Raw genomic sequence first — 14072 nt, forward strand, 5'->3', positions numbered from 1 at the left:
TCTAGAGCTTGGCGGGTGGGACGTGGGCAAGCCGATTTATATTCCTGTTAGCCAGAGAGCTCTAACTCTCACGCATGGCACAAATCTGCAACACTACAGCTACTCCCACATTCTCTGTTTTTTAGTAGCAATCACCAAAAAGAAGTTTTAGCACTTTAGGGCTGACAGGCTGCTTTCACATCATTCATTTTGTATTCATAACAATTATTTCTCAATCAATCAGAAAATGTGTTTGGAGGTTGTCTGACTGATTAAAAGTCATATCCAAGAGCCAAGTAAGTGAAGATATGGGCCCCAAACTCTGGTCTGGTGACCTCGTCCTCAGTGCTCATCCCCAGGCCACCGTGATAAAGAGACCCCTGTGTGTCCACCTGCTGAAATGAGAAGCCAGCGCTCGTCCCTAAAGCCCTTTATTGAAGCACTCGTGTTAGAATGGCTGGAATAACACCACACGCAGAGAGCAAGCAAATCCAGATATATATAGGAGGATGGAATATTAAATATTTATTGACATGTACCAGAAAGGCAGTCTCAGAATGAAGCCATTCCCAAAGTGTAAGTTTGCCATAAATAAGCATTTATTCACTTTTGATTGATGATCATTCTATCATCGACATTACTGTGCTCACTGACAGCCCCAAGATCTAATACATATGTACAGCTTTCCTTTTGAGCTTAGAGTTGTTTTATTTTACAAATATTTACAGGCGTTTTGTAAAAGGCAGTTTTCAGTAGCAGAAAATCCTTCTGTTTCATAGTATGGTATTATAGTTACCAGGCTATCTAAAGTCAAATCAAGATAAACAGGATAAGATGTCACAGACTAAAGCCACTTCCCTTTGGCCTGGGGAAAAGATTTGTATCTTTTTTTTCAAAAGTCTAACCTCTAAGGCAACCAGTTTCTCAAATCCTCAAAATACCTAAATATACTTTAGTGTTTTAAGCCTAGTCTTCACTAGATGTCCCTTTGAATCATCCCTTCTCTGAGCTTCTGTGTTTTTCCCTGTGAAAGTAAGTTACCACATTATAACCTATTTAACATAACCGTACCTTCAGTAAATAGTTCATGAAATACTCAAGGCTGGTGACATTCATCTTGTAACCTGCCCATTTAGTGGGCTGGGTTTACACAATCTAAGCTTTTCTTGCAATCTGTAATTATGTACAGTAATTGAACAACCTTACAAACCTTAAATATAGTTCATGTCTCCCCTTCTCCAGCCTCTCAAATGGGGCGAAGAGAGAGAAAACTGCGTCCGTTCACTGCCGTAATGATTTAATAATAAATCAAGCAGACCTATTATCCACATGGATAATGAAGCTCTCCCTAGGGAAACTGAAATCCTGTGGTCATCTTCCAGGTTCCCCTAGACTGGACCAGTATAAAAATTAGTCCAAGATGATGTTATTCAAGCCATTATCACGGAAGAACTAAAGTCAGCCCTTTGAATTGATCATTTAAGTTTGCAAAACTTTAATACCCTCGAAGAAAAAAACCAATTTTCTTGCTACTGTCTAAAGTTTCCCGCAGACTTTAGTGTCTTAACTAATACCTATGACACATATGATACATGCTAAATGCTATGTACTTTAAGCAAAATTTTACATGGAGTATGTAATAAGTTGATATATACGATACACCAGAGAAGAGAAACTGAAAATGCATGATTTAATAAAAAAACATTTTCCCCTAAAGTAGGTACTTACGTAATTGTTTTACTTATCTCCAACTTAATTACAAAAAGCAAAGAAATCCTCCCATACTTTTCATTTCATTGCCTTGATGCCATGGTGCATCAGTGAAGATAGCAGTCATAGTTTATGATTACACTAGAGGACAAAGGCAAGTTTAAAAAGTTCTAATGTGTATGACTAAATGCCTCAAATATTTTACATTTACTGATAAATAAGAGCATTCCAAACCATGGACAATTAGAATGATTAAAACTTGTAAACTGTATCACATACTAGAATACATTAATCAACACAAGTAAGTTTTAATCAATTTACATAAAATTACTTATAGTTAGTCTTAATAAAAGTTGAAAATTTGGTAACAGAAAATTTGTTTCAATACTTCTGAGGACATAGAATCAAAAAAAAGCAATCACACCATTACAAATGTAAAAACCATGTAAACTTGAATTACCCTTGCAACAATACAGTTGTTTTAATTCAAACATTCATATTTACAAGGTTTTAAAAACAAATATAAATGGAATTCATATTAAAGGTACGTTATCATTAAAGTTTAAATCAAAAAGAGATATGAAGTCATAGTGAATAGTCTCGTGAACCTCTAGAAGGTCCCAGCACTAGCCAAAGTGGAAGGTAATTTTTACCTATGAATGGTCATTTGAGAGTGAATGCATAGATGAAGAAACGTGGGTGCTGTTTGCACACTGGGACAGTCAGGTCCTATACCTCGGCACCTGCCGAGATGGCAGAAATCAGGACACGTCGACAGTGACCATACAGTAACTGTTCAAGAAAGACATTATCGTGCACACCAAAGTTAAAGCAGAGGAGACCTCTCTGCCAGACTTCTTTCTATACTCTGTCTTCAACAAAAACGAACTGGAAACTCTCCAGGGCCTTCGAGGACGCCACAGACTGAGCAGCTCCAGACAACTTTCCTCTTCCACGAGCAAGTCATCTGCTCACGGACTACTGTGTGCGACACAGAGGGCAGGGGCGACTCCCAACACGTCCCCTTCTACTCAACGGCGTTCTTCCCCAAGCCATCTAAAATCTAGTTTCCAAATGTGAAACTGAAAAGCTTTTTGGCAATAAAGAATCTATAATGTTATATCAATCATTTGTGTAGCTTTTATTAAAAAAATAATAAAGCTCTACAGGGTGTCATCCTTATCAGAGGTGCAGAAACTACTACTTACTGGAATTGCGATGGATACCCTCCTCCCCACCCCAACCACAGGGGCATCCAGTCATTTTCATGTCTGTACACACACGTGCACACACATGCTCACATGCACGCACACAGGCCCTTGGAAAACTATGGCAGCAAGGCCTCTCCCTCGAGCCAGCAGCTCGTCGATGACCTTACCCTTTTCTTCTGAACCTGATGGAGCTCCAGCGCACCAGCTCTGCGTTGGCAGCAGTGACGTGCTGGAGCCTGCCCACCCGTCATTTCCCTGATGAGCCATCACTTACATGTTTCACACGACAGTCAACAGTCACTTAAGATGCCCGGTGACCCAGAGCTGGGGCCACTCAGTGGGGAAGGACTGCCCTCGTGAGGCAGCCACACAGACAGGCTTCCCTTTGAGTTTAAAGGGTCAAAAAAACCGTCCCACGGGGCAAGGAAGAAAGAAGAGGAATGATCCCATGCTTCCGACCTTATTCCTAAGGGCTTGCCATGAACTTGGAGTTAGTAAATTACTTTTTTTTTAAAGTACATAATTCTCTCTACTAAAAACAGGAGTCACTGCCTCCTCACCACTAAGAACAAGCTCGCTCCTGTCTGAAATCTTCGAAAAAGGATTTGGCTGTCTGAACTTTTTGTCAGCACCTCTTCTCAAATAAATGCAGCCACTCTAACAATAAATTGGGCCCGATGTTTAAATTTGTCCTCACTTTTGGTTTTCCTTTCAAAAATATGTAAACAAATAAGGACCAGGAAATCTCCGCTTATAAGACATGTCTGAACACAGGCAGGTCCAGGGAAGGCCAGGGAGTGGTGGCTGCAGGAGACCGCCAGGCTCCCCGACGACGTCTCGCTGACCCGCCGGGGGCTCAGTCGCTTTCAGACCCCTCCTTGTACTGCGCCCGGATGGCCTGGCCGTTCTGCAGGGGCATTTCTTCATAGTCACTCCTGTTACAAGAGAGACCTCTGATACCACTCAGCTAGTGACGGCTCTTTATTTATTCTTCTCTTCCACGTGCTCACGCCTTTCTAACAAGAACACGCTTCATAGCTTTGCTCTCTCAGCCTCTATCGCCAACTGATACTGCCCGCTCCCTCATCCCCCCACTCAGCAGATACTGCCCGCTCCTTCATCCCCCCACTCAGCAGCGGCATCATTCCGACAGAACTGTTCTTCCTGTGATCACTCCCTGCGGGCGTTCAGCCAAAAGGAATACCACCCAACCTAAGCCGGAATAATGGGAACAACACCAGGCCCTCATGGGACACTCCCAGGTGAGAGACATGTTATAATACCTTGAAAATAATTTTAGAAAGACTAAACAACCTGTTCAGTAAACATGCCAAACCAGGCTGAATGCTCCCCATGGGACAGCCTTCAGAAGGGCCAGTGACTTACCCATAGATCACGTCATCGTCGGAGTCGTTCAGCATGGAGAACGCAGGATTGTCTTTCAGCTGGGACTCTGAAAACCAGCAAAAGCATTTTTTCTGTTATTAGCCTGGAGAGGCAGGATGCTGTCCGAGAACAAGGACAGGAGTCAGAAAGAGCTGGATTCTAATCACAGCTTCCGTCATTTATTATCTGTGTGACCCGAACAAGTATTTCATCTGCTGAGCGTTTTCTCATCTACAAGCCAGGGGCAGCATCTCCACTTCGCAGGCTGCTGTGAAGACGGAGTGGGAGCAGCTGGAGGAAAGAGCAGGCACGTGGCAGCTGTCGCCCAGGGCCTTTCTTCTGAGTCCACACAGGGAGCAGGACCGAAAAACAGCCCAGGCCACCGGGGCTGCCTGCTGGCTCCCTCCCGTCCGTGGGCCTGCAGCAAGCCCCTCCGTCTAAGGGTCTTCCCCTGTGGCTGGGAGTAACTTTATCCTAAAGCTGCTGGGAAGCTCAGATGAGACCCTGTTCATGAAGGTGCTGGAGAGTTCGCGCAACAAACAAGTCAGGTGGTGGTCCTGAAATGCTCCATGCCCCACCCAGGTTCCAGAAGCCCTCCTCTGCATTCCCTGTGCCACGGGGCTGTTTTGTTTTGGTTTTGTGGGGGCAGGATTGTACATTTGGCTTTCTTTTGAATAGTCAGGGCACTAGTAGTCAACAGACTTAATTTCACGTGGCCGATGGGCATGATGCTTGTGCTGGGACCCCCTAACAAGATAAACTCTTTCCTCTTGTGCTGTAACAACACAACATGTGCTGTATTCTGACCAAAACTCAGAGCTCACCAGGTAAACTGACCTCTTCTCTCACTGCTAAAGAGAAGGCACTGTGAATTATGGCGCCCAGCACCAGTGGGAACCCCGGGGAGAGGGTCCTGAACTTCTATCTGGCCAGCACCCCGGACCCCAGGGTGGCTTACCATATAGGGCGTTCCTCGATGGAGAATACACAAAGGCCAAAGTGTAGAGGTAAAAGTTCAACAAGCCATAGAAAGATAAGAATTCAGCTGGTGATACCAGTCAAGGAAATAAGCAATCCCGGAACACTATGTATTTGGACCTACCAGTCAGTGTCTGCTTTCAATCTGGCCACCCCTTCTCACCACCACTAGTCCTTTCTACTGCTAACCACCAGCTAGTCCCTCGGGGATCCTAAGACAATAGGACGCCCAGTGCAAGCCCACAGCCAGAGCTTACAATAACCTCCCAAGGTCACCCGTGATGATAAGGTGAACCGGACTCTCTCCATGGAAACCTCTGGAGGTGGCAGGACCTGACGTGTCAAGTTACACGCAAAGGGCTGGAAGGCCACGTACATATGGGCAAATCAAGAATGAAATGAGGGACTCGAACCACTACTCAAACCAGTCGTCCTTAACCTTTTCCAGATTACAGACCCCTTTGAGAATGTGATAAAAGCTTAGTGGGAAATTCAGTGACAAAGATTTGAAAAACAGTGCATTAATTCTAAGGATGTAAGAGGCCCCAAGGAAATAAGCCAAGATGTGAAGGATTAACCACGAAGCGTCCCCTGATGGGTGCCATCACTGACAGGGGCAGCGGGAGGCACAGCCCGGTCCGATCACGCGTCTGAAAGAGGAGCTGACCCGCAGGCACCAGCCTGCCCCACGGCCTCAGGCACACGCGGGGATGGAGGGACGTGCCGCTGCTGTATGAGCCCCTCCTGGGGACACAGCTTCAACCACCCCGATCATACAACCCTGGGGACACTGCGGCTCGATGCATCTGGGTGACGCTAAGAGACGTCACTGGGGGAGGGAGGACCCTCCGATCGGGCCTCGGGCTCTCCACAGTGCTCTGCAGGGAGAAACGGCCAACCCCAGACCCACATGAGGTCCGGACCTGGAACCGAAACTGGATTCCTTGACCGTCCCCACCTCCCAGTGAGGAGAAAGGAGCGGGGTGGGGGCTGGAGAGCAGCTGCAGACGCTGGGTCCCTGGGCCTGAATCCACCTGTAACTGACCTTGGGGACTGCTTCACCTACGAGGCTGAGCCGCTGCCGACAGAGGAACGACGCTTCCCAGGGCCGCGGTGGGCCAGTGTGAGCACAGCCCCGCAGACAGGCGCGGGGCCCCCAGGGGCTCTGCAGCACAGGCCATGAGGAGGTGACCTGCCTCCCTGATGTTCACAGACCTAAAACGCTCCCCACTCCCTGTAGAGGGCCTCCCTGAAGCCTGACGTCTTCCAGTTGAAAGGATATAATTCTGGTAGTGAGTTGACAGTTCAGCTACAAAATTGTCCTGTAATACTTGTGCTCCGAACCTTAAATAAAGGATGACGATGCTGGAAAAGAACGGGGAGAACAACATGTAAAAATATAGCAAGAAATAGCACTAGCTTCCTATAGCTTGTTATAGTCACCCATTAACACAGCCTAGTCACTGTTATTTCTGCATGGGAACTTGTACGCAGGCTCGCACACACACAACCCCCGTTGCTGGGGTTTTGGTCTCAGATCCAGGAAGACCAGTTACTGGGACAGAATCTGGTAACTGACCTCGACCACGTCACCGTCTCCACTCAGGGGTCTTGCAGTGCCCCCTCGGCACCCGCTCCTCCCTCTCTCGCTCCGAGTCCATGCTGTCAGGAGCATCTCCTACAGCAGGGTACCAACTGCCCTGAGCAAAGTCTGCTTCTCCATCCTATTTCCCCTCCTTGGCACGTGACTCCCCTGTTCAGACACCTGCCTGCTGCTACATCGGACAACAGAGGCCTCTGACAGCACGCGCTCCACAGCCACCACGGCTCCCCGAGCCGCCCACGGCCTCCGATGGGCACCCGGCCTTCCTCTCCCCTCCCTGTGCTCCATTCTCCCAGCACAGCCCGCTGACTGATTCAGACAGATGGAAGTCAGATCCCATCCCCTCTCAGCTTAAACACGGGGCTCCCATCACTGAGAATACGGCCCCGACTCCTCACGGTGGCCCGAGGGCCCGACCTGACCTCTCCGAGGCCGCCTCCCTCACACCCTCTCCTCCTGCCATGTCCCTGTTCTTCAGTCATCTGCTGTCCCCGCGGCCTGGGGGGCCAGCCCCACGTATTTTCAGGGCTCCTCCTTCAGGCCTCAGGACAAACATCACCTCCTTAAAGAGATGTCCCCTACCCAGCCTCATCTAAAGTGGCCACTTCCCTCCTGCCATCGTCACATCTATTGTATTTCCATTATGGCACTTAGGCTATTTATTTACTGTGGTCACCGCATCCTCCCTTGGAATGTACATGCCAGCATGGGGAGGAAGCTGTCTGCCCTTTACCAGTGCAGGCACTCAGGAAATAGCTGTCGGGTAAATAAGCGATCCCCTTGAAACGTAAGTAGAGAAAGATCACAGAAGCATAACACCTTCCAAGACAGACCATACAGAGGTCACTGCTGGTAGACAGTGGCTCCCAACCTGTGGATGGGATAGTGTGAGGGTGAGGATGTGTGAGGGGGGTGTGTGTGTGTGTGTGTGTGTGTGAGGGAGAGAGTGTGTGGGTGTGAGAGTGTGTGTGAGGGAGTGTGAGAGAAGTTACAGAGACAACCTGGATGCCAAGCGCTGAAGAGAGACTAGGTCATACACACACGTGCTGCTATTTTCAGGTGAATTTAGTTGCTGAATAAACTCAGGCTCCCTTCCAGGTCCACCTGAGCCACACACTCCGGTAAGTAATGCATGCGACTCCTGGAGGGTGGTGGCTGGGCCTGGATGCTGCCGAGAGGGGTCTTCCCACTCCACGAGGCTGGGAGCCCCCAGCAGACTTGGAGAGCCAGCCACTCAGAGTCCCCGTATGGCTCCCACCAAGGAAGAAGGCTGACAGCCATTTACTTGCCATCTCAACAACCCAAAAAGAAGTGCAGATAACTAGAATTTTTTTCCCTCCGGATTTTGATTTTAGGAAAAAGAGACAAACCATCAACAACCAAACAATTATCTGGAATTCACTCAAAGAAACAACTTCCCGGGCACGCTCCGCTCCGTGATCACCAGGCCAGCACACCCCGGCCGCCCTGGAGCCTGTGGCTGTCGCAGCATGGCCCTGGCCTGCCTGGGGGAGGCCTCGGGCACGGCCTCGCCGGCGCACAGCATCTCCTGCCCCTCTGGCCTGGCACCGATCTCACCAGTCACCAGTGGGCGCTGCTCAATGACGTCTGTCGTACTGAGTTCAAACAAAAGGAGCTCCTGCCCACAGTCCTGTCCTGGGAGCATCGGGAGGACCAGGAGCATGGTGCATGGCACAGGGTCCTAACTCTCTGAGCGTCTGACTCTGCCACACCTACGCGGCACACAGAGCGGGCAGGCAGCTCAGCCAGCGCCGGTTGGGGGGGGGGGGGGGGGGGTGAGCATTAGTCCAGGCTCCCCACCTCGGGGCACGCACGACAAGATGGGTGCTCTCGCCAGGGACACACCGAGGGCCCCGCCCTGCCTCAGAGCCCTCATGAACGTATTTGGCTGGAAGGACCCTAAAATTCACTCCGTAAAAGGCGAGAAAAGATACTCATGAAAGTAAAATAAAAAGTCACAGTTTTGCTTCTTTCGAGAAATGAAGTTTCCTCCTCAGCCATAAACAAAGACAAAACGTGCAACAACATGGATGGCCCTTGAGGGTATGATGTTCAGTGAAAGAAACCAGACACAGAAAGACAAGCACTGCATGATCTCACTCATACGCGGAAGATAAGCACACGGACAAAGAACAGATTAGCGCTTACCAGAGGGGAAGGGGCTGGGGGGAGGGTGAAAGGGTAAAGAGGCTCATAGGTATATGGTGACGGATAAAAGCTAGACTGCTGGGGGTGAGCACGAGGCAGTCTATGCAGAAACTGACAAATAAGATAAATAACGTACACCTGAAATTACACCATGTTATAAACCATTATGACCTCAGTAAAGTAATTTTTAAAAAAAGAAACAAAGTCTTCTTACCTAATGACAAGCACTACAAAAGTCAACGCAGTCAAAAATTTTAACCTGAGATCTGGAAAAGAAATGAATGCCCCTGTTAATCATCTCAGAGACCTTAAACATAAAGACAAAAATAAAGCAAAACCCCCTCGACAAAAACTCTCTTCCCTCCGGACTTTAAACCTGTGTCCACCTGAAGCCCAGGAGAAATGCCGCGCCACCTCCCCAGAGCCCAGGAGGGTCCCCAGCAAGGCCATGGCCATTATTATTTGGTTGTGACAGATCAGGTGACTTGTCCTGACTCAAGGCCTCAGAAAACCACCCCAGCTGGCTCCTCCGCAAGGTGCGATTCTGGAAGGATCCAGGCAGTTCCAACAGCCACACTGGCCCCGGGGCCCTGGCTGGCTTCCAGTCCACAAGCTTCTCTCCAGTGCTGGCCTGAGGCACTGTCCAAACGGCCCAGAACTACCCATCAGCCCTGCTGAGGGTCCCCAGGACCACAGGCACTGGTCCCCAGCCTGTGGGAACAAGACACTTCTCTGGGTCTTCCCCCTCCAGGTCAGGCCACTTGCCTGGTGGACTCCAGCCACCCCTCCTGCCAGGTGACGTCACCCCCTGACCCACCAGGCACCGGGCAGTCTGGGAAGTGGCGCTTACCTACGTAAGGCATGTGGCGCAGCTCTGAACAGGCCCGCACGATCAGGAACAACAGATATAAGATATACACAGCTGCCACCACCATGAAGAAAATCTTCATTCCCTGGAACAAAATAAGACCAGCGCTGGAGTCAGAACAGGCACTCGGTGCCGCTTCTCCTCCCAATGGCACCGTACACAGGAAAGCCACACATTTATACAGAGACCCAGGACCCCGAGGGTCACTCTACAAAACAGAACAGGAACACGCCCACCGCTCGGACTCTGCCGAGTCACATGAGCAAGGACCCCAACACCTCCACGACACGTGTAAAGCTCCCAGCACAGTCACAGGCGCTCAATAAACAGCAGTGGCTACTACTCGTCCATCTCCTGGGGTGAGGGCTCGGCGCCCTGCCCTGCCTCAGAAGACCCTGGCACGTGTCAAAGGAAGAATCCAGGACTGGATCCTGAGACACCCTCGGGCAAGGTCAACTCTCCTGGATCTCGATTTCCTTATCTGTGGAATTCGGGGATTGAACTGGATCATCTAGAAGGCGTCAGGTCTAAAATGACACCGCTCTGTGATTTTGTTACAGGAGGAACGAGAACTTTCTTCCGAGGTTAGAAGCAGGACAGGGAAGTCGGGCTGACGGAGACGAGGCTCCACAGGATGAGCGATGTGCCCTCTCCTACTAGAACCTTCCGCTAGAGTTCTAGGCTCCCCTCCATGGAGCACGCCTTCCCCATCCCATCTTCCCATCCCTGCCCTTTCCTCTCAGAGCCGGAATCCCCCTCTGGGGACAAAGGACGGAGCCAGGACTGCCAGTCAGGAAACGGGGAACCCTAACTTTAGTCTGGGCTTTATTTTCTCCTCTGTAAAAGGAAGGGATTTCACGGCATCACTCGTGGGTCTCAGCTTCCTCAGAGTCTCTGATTTCCAGTGTCTCCTTTAGTAACAGACTCTGTCTGTTCTTCCCAGAGGCTGCGACCACTCCCGAGCCCCCAGCGGCTGGCTTCCCCGACGGCCTGGAAGGGGACAGAGGGCAGCCGCCTTGCCCAAGTCCTGGCAGGTGCTGGCGCTGTGCCCAGCTCCACATCCCTAACTCGGTCCTCACAACGATTCTTCAGGGAGGGTTCCCCGATCCTCCCCATCTTGCAGATGAAGAAGAGAGGACTAGGGAGGGAGGAGGCTGCCATCGGGACCAGGTCCCACCCCGAGGCTGGCTGGGGAGCCTGCCCACTAGCCCCCTACTGGCCCTGAGGTTCTGCTCTGCTGCTCCCCGGTGTGGCCCAGGGGTCCCTTCGCCGCCCCTCAGTTTCCTCACGTGAAACGAGGGGACTGTACTAGACAAAGCTCCAATAACGGTAGATTAGCATGAATCTGTACTATTTTATCTAAGCCTGGGAGTTATGCTCACCCAGTAGCTCAGAGGCCATCTGTCACCAGGGTCTGCAGCCCCTGCCCGGGGAGGGTGTTGGAGCTGTCCTTCCTCTCCCTTCCTTCACTGGCCCTGCCCCTCACACAGCGTGGCCGGGGCCTGCCAGGGCGTCCAGACTTCCTTCTCAAGCACAGCCCGGGGGTCTGCCCTGAATTGGTCTCCCTGCCCGGCAGACGCCGATCGCCTCCTCCTCGCGGCCGTCCCCACCCAACTCTGGGACAGTGTCTCTCTTGCTGGCCCAGAATTCCTCCTGATTCCTCTCGGCTCAAGGTGCAGCCCCTCCCCCAAAAACTTACTGAAGCATTATAAGTTTATTTGTAAAATAAAAAAGCATTATTATTTATAAATTCAATTAGCCTTAATTAAGGCTAATTAAATGACAATTAAAAAGGACAAAAGGCAAATAGAGACCCACCTCCCCCCAGTAGCTTGGGCCTGCTGTCCGTAAGGACACATCTGGCAGGACACCACACACTCGGGGACACTGTCTTTATTTTCTAAGCCTCTGCTCCCGCACAAGGTCATACATTCTATGAGGACAGAGGTCATGGCATGTCGTTCTTCAGGCACATATCCAGTGACCTTCAAAGCTCCTCAAACTTATCAGTAATGCAATGGAAAGGCTGGCGGTCCCCTCTACTGGCTTCGGTGGAGACAGGAGCTCACACAGTGTCAACACCAGTTAACCTTCTTTGCAACACATCATCATTCACCAAACTTCCCTCTTCCTCAGAGGCCATTCCCACAGAGAACCACTGATTTATCAGCTCACAGGAAAGCCTTTCAAGAGAAAGCCACCCTCAGGACTGACTGTCATTTGCGGGCCTCTGGGTAAAATAAAAATGCTGGACCCCTTGTTCAAAAAGTACAAAGAGGAGCCAGCCTAGTGACACAGTGGTTAAGTTCACGCCCTCTGCTTCAGCAGCCTGGGGTTTGCAGGCTTGGATCCCGGGTGTGGAGTTACACACCACTCCTCAAGCCACACTGTGGCAGCGTCCCACATACAAAGTAGAGGAAGACAGGCACAGATGTTAGCTCAGTGACAATCTTCCTCAAGCAAAAAGAGGAAGATTGGCACAGATGTTAGCTCAGGGCCAATCTTCCTCACCAAAAAAAAAAAAAAAAAAGTACAAAGAACTTCAGGATGGCAACAGCAGAGCATCACCCCAACCTCCAGGCCCTGTGGCTGTGGGCTCACAGCCCATGAAGATGGCCCTGGCCACACCATTCACTCTCTGGAAACCTCCCTGCTACTTTAGAGAATAAAATGAATGAAAATGTTTTCCTAATTGTTCTACAATGTTTCTCAAATTTGACACACCCTCTGTGCCCGTCAACCATAAACCAAGGACTGGGAGTGCCAACATAGTTTTTAAAAGTTTAATTTTCATACTACTCAAACACATTTTTTCCAAATTTTCTAACCATGAACTTTCTATAGCCCTTCCCAAATAGCCAGTCAGCAAGCTCATATCAACAGCACAAGTTATAAAATTCAGTAATTTTTTTAAACAACATTAAAAAAAAATCCTCCGGCTTCATTGACAATCCTCACCTGAAAATTTCCTGTGTCAACTCGATACTGGTACATTGGGTCGTGCAGTTCATTGACTCTACAACATGATGTTACCAAAAATCAGAGATTAATAACAAGTTCACTTTGTATTTGATACTTTCTCTCACTTGGCTTTTTAAAAAACTTATAAACTACTTGATGACCAACAATAAGGATTTTTAAAAAGTAATCCTGAATTTATGAGAAATCCTAAGTTTCACATTGAAAATACACACAATGCTACTAACTTAACTCTTTGTCCAGTCAACAGCATTGTGAAGGCAGTATTTTTAATTATGAAAATCCCTATGCCATTTTCCTTGCGATTTTAAGAGCTGTTTTCTGGGTACCATTTCAGTTGCATGCATGGGCACGAGGAAATACACCAGTGCACAGAGAAAGCAGTAACAGCAGATATAAACTTCTATGAAGTTCATTTTAAAGTGAAACTGGGGAGCTGAGATGACAGGAAGGCAGGCAGAGGGAAGTGGAGAAGATGAGAGCTAAGTCCTGTCATTACTGGGCCATGAAATGAGATGTGCCAGGTGCCAAAATCATACGCCTGAAATGGAACTCGTTTCTGCAGAAAATCCTATTCGGGGGAATCAGGCTGTCACTGCATTAGGCTTCCGTGGTGCTACCATTTCATACAAGGACAAAATGAGAATAACGATAAACCTTGGGGCAGGTGTGAGGATGGGCAAGTTTACAGACACGAGACCACGGAGAAACCACACATCTGGTGGACAGTAGGGAGCCAGGAGGCGATCTGAGCATCATTTGTAGAAAGGAAGTCTTTACCTCCCCAAATGAGGAATCTAAAACAACGTGGTCTTTTTCATTCTCCATCTTAGACTAGAAGAATCAGGCATACGTCTACAGGCCACTCAAGCAAACACAAATCTTGAGTTCAGGTCACACGACCAAGTCTTGAAACACTGGTGACGGATTCCTTTCCGGATGAGTTCACAAAATACAGTCACACTCTGGATCTGTGCCCCTTGGTCAATGCTCTCCACAACCAAAGTTCCATACACAATAAAATTACTCACGTCTGCCATATTCCTAGTGTAACAGAGGCCAGCCACAACAGTCCAACGATGAAGAATTTGGGCATATAGAAAGTCAAACACTTCCTTTCTCCCTAAAAAGCAAAAAAAAGGTAAGAAATAAAGAAGGTAGTAATTCTAGCAAATGATTAACCCCTAAG

At 49.0% G+C, this 14072-nt stretch overlaps 1 protein-coding gene across 3 annotated transcripts in view; it reads right to left on the reverse strand.

The window, feature by feature from the left end:
- Window positions 1–481: 481 nt before the first annotated feature.
- The window catches only part of TMEM181 (transmembrane protein 181), a 73819-nt gene continuing 60228 nt past the window's right edge, over window positions 482–14072 (reverse strand). For all 3 annotated transcript variants that reach the window (XM_001914672.5, XM_070256298.1, XM_005608106.4), the window contains 8 exons: window positions 13915–14006; window positions 12863–12920; window positions 9887–9989; window positions 9251–9302; window positions 6547–6629; window positions 5245–5334; window positions 4287–4353; window positions 482–3835 (listed from right to left, as the gene is read on the reverse strand). In XM_001914672.5, the coding sequence (XP_001914707.1) occupies window positions 3757–3835; window positions 4287–4353; window positions 5245–5334; window positions 6547–6629; window positions 9251–9302; window positions 9887–9989; window positions 12863–12920; window positions 13915–14006 (624 nt within the window). In that variant the 3' untranslated portion in view covers window positions 482–3756. The remainder of the gene's footprint in view (window positions 3836–4286; window positions 4354–5244; window positions 5335–6546; window positions 6630–9250; window positions 9303–9886; window positions 9990–12862; window positions 12921–13914; window positions 14007–14072) is intronic.

This window comes from Equus caballus, chromosome 31, assembly GCF_041296265.1.
Source record: "Equus caballus isolate H_3958 breed thoroughbred chromosome 31, TB-T2T, whole genome shotgun sequence".
NCBI classification, from domain to species: Eukaryota; Metazoa; Chordata; class Mammalia; order Perissodactyla; family Equidae; genus Equus; species Equus caballus.